General features: G+C 43.1%; 1 protein-coding gene and 1 non-coding gene across 2 annotated transcripts; both read left to right on the top strand.

Moving 5' to 3' along the window:
• The first annotated feature begins 207 nt into the window (after positions 1-207).
• Positions 208-7934, top strand: LOC140514505 (interferon-induced protein with tetratricopeptide repeats 5-like). Its single transcript, XM_072624940.1, has 2 exons — positions 208-711; positions 5800-7934. Exons 1-2 carry the CDS (start codon positions 707-709, stop codon positions 7235-7237), a joined length of 1443 nt encoding a protein of 480 aa, XP_072481041.1. The 5' UTR covers positions 208-706; the 3' UTR covers positions 7238-7934.
• On the top strand, positions 3048-3152 carry LOC140521819 (U6 spliceosomal RNA). The gene has a single exon (XR_011973104.1). It is a non-coding gene; the product is annotated as a U6 spliceosomal RNA (small nuclear RNA).
• Positions 7935-8243: the final 309 nt, after the last annotated feature.

Below are 8243 nucleotides of genomic sequence, written 5' to 3' on the forward strand. Positions count from 1 at the left end.
TGGAAAAACAAAAGATATCAATAAAATATTTTAAAAGTAAAAAAAATCTGACTTTTCCCTAGCCATCTAAAGCACACCATTTCAGTGACTCCTTTTTTTATACATATAGGATACAGGGTTTGGGCATTCATGGTTGGGTCAACTCAAATCCACCACCACTCTTAAAATCATCACTCATAAAATGCACAGAGGATGTCTCTGTGGCACTTTTAGAAACAGAATATGGAACAAGGACTCGCTCAGACAAGTGTTGGTTGGACCCCAGGTTCTTACCAACTCTCCCCACCATCCCTTCGGACTAAACAACGCTTGTCCATTTCGGGAAAAATCAATCCACTGTCTTTAAGAGCTAGCAAGAGAAAACTTACTCTAGCAAGTGAGTTGTTTCTTCTGAGAAGCAGGGCCTCTCTGCCAGCCCTCTACTCAGAGCTCTCCACTCACGTCAGATTCCACCCACCCCACCACAGGATCCAGCTCAGTTGGGAAGCAAGTCTCACTTTCCGGTTTCCGTTTTTCTCCACATTACTCAACTTTAAACAAACAATAAGAAGAAGAAATAATTAAAAAGCAAGAACAACGACAACGACCAAACTCCCAACAATTAAGCCTGTAACATTCCCAGCTAAGAACTGCAAGAAGGAGCAGTCAGAAGGGCAGAGAAGAAATCCCCGGGACTACTGCGGCTGCAGACCAGCCCCCAGCCAGCATGAGGTAAATAAATGGCTTTCTCTGCCTTCTCCCCCCCGAATCTCCTTAATCCCTCTACAACTTTTCCAAATGAGATTTTCCTTGCATTCGGGTGTTTGAGCAAAGAAAAGATGCAGGCGCGGACCGCGGCTCTTTTTTAGCTAGCCAGCTCCCAGTAATGCCAGGCAGAGCCATGAATGGCTATTTCGAATCAGTTGGACGGGGCTCTTTCAAGGATCCTCTGTGCCCTGATCCAGGCTGCCAGGCACTCCCTACTATCCCCAGGCCAGGGGGGAGAGGCAGGAACACCCGAGAGCCCCGGGATCCAAAGCCAGAGCCAGAAATGGAGCTCACCCCTAGAGATGCAGGAAACTTACAAAGTGACTTCTGCAAACTTTGAATGAGGTTTTTGGTTTGTTTGTTTTTCAAACTTCGGAGTCAGAATGGGTGACTTGGTCTAAAAAAAAAAGTCTTTCCCAGTGAAAAAAAGAAAAGGTCCACTCTGCTTTGTTTCTTAACCACAAAAGAAATGCCCACGTTTTCTAACTTTTGTGGTAATGGGGGTGCAACCAAGACTGTTCGCCTGGAGCGCTTTGCACCTTCCCTAACAGCCCAGCTCCTCCCTCCGCAGACAAAGAGCTGAGACCTCGGGACGCGCGGGACAGTAGCCTCGAGCTGCAGCCGGCAGTCCCAAACCGGACCCCCTCTGTCCACCCCACCCCACCCCCAGGCTTCCCACCCCCCACCCCAGGCTGTTGGCATAGGACTTTCTACAGATCCTCCTTGGCTCAGGTTCTGCCTCCCCATGGCCGCAGAGAAGGCTGCCCAGGGGTTCACAAAAGGGGGTGTGAGGCTTGAGGGGGAGAGGGGAGGAGCAAGTTTGTTCTGTCTTTTGAGGATAGAGACAGCCATCTTTTCAGCCATCCTAAAGTCCTGCTCCTAGCTCTGGCTGAGGGTGTAGGAGGTGTCCACTCGGCCCACCACAGTTCTGGTTCTGGGTGGCTGCTGAGGTCCGGCCCCCCTCCCTGTTCCAGGAGACTGCTAGGAGGGAGGTCGAAATCCTAAAATCCTGCCCACGTAGGCAGTGTAGGGCCAAGGTCCACATTGCCTGTTTGCTCTCCGAAACCGAACCCTGATCCTTTGGAAGTGGAAGTTGTATAGCTAGGGAGGGGAGAGTACATTTTTGCTCCCCGTTATCTCCTCTCCCCGTTTCTCCCTCCTTCTGCCTTCTCCTTCCCCCTCCACCACTTTGGCTCCTTCTTCAGAATCCAAATTCGTGCTTCTGCAACTGCCTGAGACCCAGTGGAGTCCAGGGTCACAGAAGAGTGTGTCCACGTGAACTGGCCATTAAGGGGGTGCCCAACTGCTTGCTCTCTTTAATCTCTGTATTTCAATGTCTTTTCTGGGTCACCGTGTATGATTTGATGGTAACGCTCTCATTTTCCCTGAGACTAGAGGGAGCGCTCTCATTGTTGACAAAATTTCCAAGTAAAATTCATCTTTAGTGTGCTCCTGTCTCCATTTTCTGGATCCCTGCCCTTTTTCCATGGCCCCACACCTCTAACCTCAGGGCCCCCATGCCTTTGTAGCACTACACCCCACCCAAAAGGGTGATGCAAAGTAAATATGGTTGAACTGGGAGTAACAGGCCCTGAGTGAGAGATCTGCCATTAATTTACACTAGGCATGCAATATGACAACATATTTAATCAAATGAAAGGAGAAGGGTATAGTGCACAATGCTAACCCTGAAATAAGAGAAAAACTAGCTTTACTAATACTGTGTAACCTCGTGCAAGTCACTTAACTTCTCTGGGCCTTGCTTGTCTCATCCGCAAAATACAACACAATAAATATTTATTAAGCACCATTTATTAAGCATATACTGGGCATCATGCTAAGTGCTGGGGATACAAAAAGAGGCAAAAGACAGTCCCTGCCCGAAGGATTTCTAAGTTTGGGTTGTGATTCTCTGACAGTCTAAATTCTGGCCTTTCCCAAGATTTCTCCATGCACCAAAATTATTCTTCCCCTCTCAGGGCCAGACTCTCTGGTTGGTATTAGGAGAGAAGCAATTTAGCCGAAGAATGATCTTGCATATGAATTTTGAGTGACATATATAGTTATGAGGCACACAGAAATGTAAGTGATCAGATTGGGGAGTGGAGGCCTCAGATATTCCCTAATGCCCCAATACAGCTAGGAGCCTTTGATCAAATAAACCTCAAAGTGGTACAGCCCATCAGTCAGTCCATATGCATAAATTTGCACAGACGACCAAGCAATAGTATTATTTTTCTCAATTCCCCTGGCACAGACAGACCCTTCAGGCCCCACCTTTGAGACTAGGCAGAATTACTTGTCCTTCAGTAGCAATATACTAAAATTGGAATGATACTGAGAGGATTAGCACAGCCTCTGTAGTTGACAGGTTAATTCATGAAGACAAAGGACAAAACAGTATTTAACTGGAAGGAGTCTTAGAGATTTTCTAGCCCAGACAAATAAAAAAATGGAGGTGCAAAGAGATTGAAGGTCTTAGTAGCCATTCCCCCTGAATGGATTGAATGATGGGACTTGAGGCAAGAAGAGTTGAGTTCAAATTCAGCATCAAATATTTGCTAGCTGTGTGACCTAGACCAAGTCACCTAGCTTCTGTTTACATCAATTTCCTCAACTGTAAGGTAGAGCTAATAATAGCAGCTACCTCCCAGGGTTGTTTCAAGAATCAAATGAGATATTTGTAAAGAGTTTTAGCATATAGCAGACAGTTAATAAATGCTTATTTCCTTCCATTGATTCTTAGTCCACAGGGCAGAGAATTAGCAATTCCTTTTCCTTCTCTGTGCCTCAGTTTCCTCATTTGTAAAGTGAAGAAGTTGAGTTATATAATCCCTGTTTCAGCTCTAAAATTCACTAGTGGAGTCTCATTTTATAGATGGCAAAAAGGAGACCCAGACAGGTTATATCCTTTGCCCAGGGTCATGCATATAGTTAATATTCGAATCAGAAGTAGAGACCAGGCCTCTTGCTTTTTCCTCCATTCCTCTTTCAGCTAAATCAGGCTGCCCCTCATGTCCATGTGTTTAATACAATTTCACTTGTTTAAAAATGTTGACTCAAGACAGTGAATTACTCAACCCTGCCTAATGGGAATGACATCAACCATTCCCACCCCTCCTCTCGGAGGGATTGGTTTGTTAGCTCATGTAAATCTTTAATTGGCCGGTCTCTTGCAGAAGATGTATATCCATTCACATATATATATATATATCACATATCTATACATTTATATAATAAATTTGTGTACACACACATATATACATGCACAAATACCCATACATGCATGTACACATATAAGCATATGCATGTGTATATACATAAACACATGTGTATACATGTATGTGCATATATATATACTACATACATACATATAAAAGTTTGGAACTTAGGGTCTTCCATTTTTCCTTAAATTTGACTTATGCTTCCTATGTGTAAAGTCACCCCTAATTTTGGCCCCATGCATTGTCTCCTCACCCCCATATTCAGCAGATACAACTTAAGCTAAATGGTTCTGAGAACCTGTCCTTGTTCCTTATACCTAGGGACAGGTGCACCTATCATGCAGGAGTGCTTAAACTATCTGGGCTAGCTGCATACCTTGCTAGAGAAACAGAGTATCAAGAATCCCTAGGTTACATATCAAAGGGTCCTTAAAAAGACTTCTAAATATCATAAAATCATGGAGATCATCTGATCTGATTCCCCTCTTTTTACATTTGTAAAACATTGGAGCCCAGGAAGAAGTAACTTGCCCATCATACAGACTCTTACACTATCTACAATCCTCCTTCTTTAGCTGGTCCCAGAAATACTTGGTTTGATTGAATGAAAGTAGTAGCACTGCAGTCATTTACCTGAAGAGTTTAACTGTCTGTGCCTAATTACCATATCACTCAACCACAATTTGCATCCAAAATTGTGTTGCAAGTTTTATTTGATTACAACACTAATCTTTTTCAGGTTTTCACTGTAACTGAGTAGTCTAGTTCATTGGAGAGAAGAGCCATGTGTTTGGGCTTTTTTTGTTAAACCTCTGCTAAGGAATCATATTTACATGGAATCAGAAATATAGAGCTAAAAGACACATAAGAAGCCATGTAGTCCAATTCTCTCCTTTTCTGATGAGAAAAATGGGCCTAAGTAACTTCTCCTGAATAAGTAACTAAGACTGGCTAAATCACTTCTCCAGGGTCAAACAGTAAGTGGCAAGACTGGAATCTGAACCCTTGTCCTTTGATTCCACAGCCACCACACTCCTTCCGTGTGATGAAACACATTAATCCACATTGTGTGCCCAAGTCTTACGTAAAGGAATCATTACGGAATTTTTTCCCATTCCAAGCAACTGAGAGATCCTTCTTTAAAGACAGATTATTACAAATTCCTCTTCTGTTTATGCCACTTATTGGCCCTTTTTATATAACTGCTGTTGGGAAAATCTAAAAAGTTTGTCTACCAAAAGTCCAAAGCATTCATTAGTAGCTTACGAAGCAGCCTCTGTTTCTCAGATTTCATGTGCATTTGTGACATAAGCCCAGATTGAGTGAAATAATGCTAAATAGCATCTACAATGAGTTTTAAGGTTTGTGAAGCACTTTACCTACATTACCTTATTTGAGTCTCACAATAATCCTGTAAGGGAGGTACTATTATTAGAGTCATTTTATTATGGATGGAGAAATCCAGGTCCAGGTGAAGGGATCTGGCCTAGATCATAGACCTTGTGGGATCTGAATCTAGATCCTCTTTATACTACTACTACTACTACTACTGCTACTACTACTACTGCTACTACTACTACTGCTACTACTACTACTGCTACTACTACTACTACTACTACTACTACTACTACTACTACTACTAGCATCAAATAGCAGAAAGTTTCCCTATTAGTTACCAATATAGGTCCACAGCAAGGAAGAAAGGTGTTATTTGAAGGGCAAGAAACTTGTGATACTGTAAATAAGAGATTTCACCATTTGGGGAATTATGAATCCCTTGTCATTTCCATTGGTTCTTCTAAATTGAAATTGATTTTATCTTTTACAGTCAAATGCCTAGGAATTCCTTAAAAATTATCCTGAGGCAGCTGAAATGCCACTTTACATGGAACTTGTTGAAGGAAGACATCGATCTACTTAATCTGGAAGACACAATAATTGACCAGATTGAATTTCTAGATATGAAATCCAAAGTCACCCTTTATAACCTATTGGCCTATGTAAAACATCTGAAAGGTCAAAATGAGGAGGCACTGCGATGTTTAAAACATGCAGAAGAGAGAATCCAGGTGGAACATGCTGACCAAGTGGAGATAAGAAGCCTGGTTACCTGGGGAAATTTTGCCTGGGTGTACTATTACATGGAAAAATTCCCCAAGGCTCAATATTATGCAGACAAGGTGCAAAAAGGCTACAGGAAGCTTCCAAATTCCTCCCGCTATAAGATAGAATGTCCCGAAGTTTACTGTGAGGAAGGGTGGGCTCTGCTAAAGTGTGGAAGGAAGTACTATGAGAGGGCCAAAGCATGTTTTGAGAAGGCTCTGAAAATAGAACCTGACAATCCCGAGTTTAACTCTGGCTTCGCCATCGCAGCCTATCGTCTGGACGATAAGGAATATTCTTGTCAAAGGGTATCGTCCCTAGACCCTCTCCGGAGAGCAGTGGAACTGAATCCTGACAACACATTTGTCATGGCCCTACTTGCCCTGAAGCTTCAAGACCTAAAACAGGAAGCTGAGGGAGAACGGTACATTCGGGAGGCCTTGGAGAAGATGTCCTCACAGCCCTATGTCCTTCGCTACGCCGCGAAATTTTACCGGAGACAAAACTCCCCCAGTAAAGCTCTTCAGCTCCTAAAAATCGCCTTGCAGGCAACACCCACTTCTGCTTTCTTACATCACCAGATAGGGGTTTGCTATAAAGTTCTGATGATCCTCGTGAAGCAGTCCACCAAAAAACGGCCCAGGGAGAAAGAGAAAGAGAAACGCGAGCTGATTCAGTCTGCCATATTTCATTTTCGAGCAGCCATGGAGCAGAATTCCATGTTTGTGTTTGCCTACACAGACCTAGCCAACATGTACGCGGAGGCGGGTCAGTATGAAAAGGCAGAAGATGTCTTTCAGAAAGCCTTGCACCTGCAGCATGTGACGGACGAAAACAAGCAGCAAGTCCATTTCCATTATGGTCGATTTCAGGAGACTCACAGGAAATCTGAGGATGCCGCTATCTACCATTACTTAGAAGGTGTGAAGATAAAAGTGGAGTCTTCTATTACCTCCAAACTGATCAGCGCTCTGCAGAGATTGGCCACGAGGCGACTTTATGAGAATGCCGTCGATGTAAAGAGCTGGGGGGCCCTGGGTTTCATTCATAAGCTAAAGGGACAAAAGAGACAAGCCATCGAGTGCTATGAGAGAGCTCTGAAGCTGGACCCCGAGAATGGGGATTACATCAGTGCCCTGTTTGAGCTACGACTTTCCTTTTGAGTCTCCGGGTTTGTAGTATGAGCTTCTAGGAGCTGCATCCCCAAGGTGAGATGAGAAAAAAAAAAAAGACAAGCCAAGAATGAGCCCTAGGATAAGAGTTAAATCCTGAGCTTGGTGACTGTACCCGTCCCCTGTTTGAGCTGTGATTCTCCTAAATCCTCCAGTTTGTAGCATGAAATCTAAAAAATATTTTTTTTTAGATTTGCAGCAGAATGTGATCATTTGTGACTAATCCTGTATTATGAGCACATATGTTTATGCAATATAAAAGGACTAACTTGCATGCAGTTTAGACAGTAGTTAAACGATGTCTTTATTATTTCTTTAGCCATACTTTTGGGAAAAGTAATCATTGTAATTCTATAGGTTTGAATAGACTAGACTATGTGAGCTAGAACGGACCTTAGAGGTCACCTAGTACTACGTGCTTTTTTTAAAGGGGGGGAAATAGGGACTCAGAGAAATCCGGTGATTTGCTGAGCGAATTTAGCGGCAGAGCCAGGATTAAGAAGCCAGCACTAAGAACCTCTAACGTCCAGACCAGTCCTCTTCCCCTGTGCCTGAGTGCCTCCCTCTTCTTTACAAATAGAATACTTTTGTTCATAATGACATGATCCATGGGATGAAATATGCTACTTGATTCTGGTGTGTGCCTTGGATATTTTCTGTGCAAATAAAAGTGCCTTCTGGACCCAAAGTCCTACCAGAGGTTGTTCATCTCATTCTTTCCATTTTGCTTGTTTGTCAAAATAGGCTCCAAAGACACTAAATAAGTCTTTCTTCCTGTTTTTAGAAGGTTGTTCTGTCTCCAATATAGCTATCACCTTTGGGCATACACCTTCTTGACACATGACCAATGTGGATATCACTGTGTGACAAACATCGAAGTGAAACCTTGATTCAGAAAGCTAATACGCACCAGAACAAGAAAAAGTCTGATCAGCTCTGCAGAGGCTAAAAATGTGACAGGTCTTGTTTGTTAGTGTTAAAAACACATTTTGAGAAA

The sequence above is a fragment of the Notamacropus eugenii genome, chromosome 1 (assembly GCF_028372415.1).
Source record: "Notamacropus eugenii isolate mMacEug1 chromosome 1, mMacEug1.pri_v2, whole genome shotgun sequence".
In the NCBI taxonomy this organism is placed as follows: Eukaryota; Metazoa; Chordata; class Mammalia; order Diprotodontia; family Macropodidae; genus Notamacropus; species Notamacropus eugenii.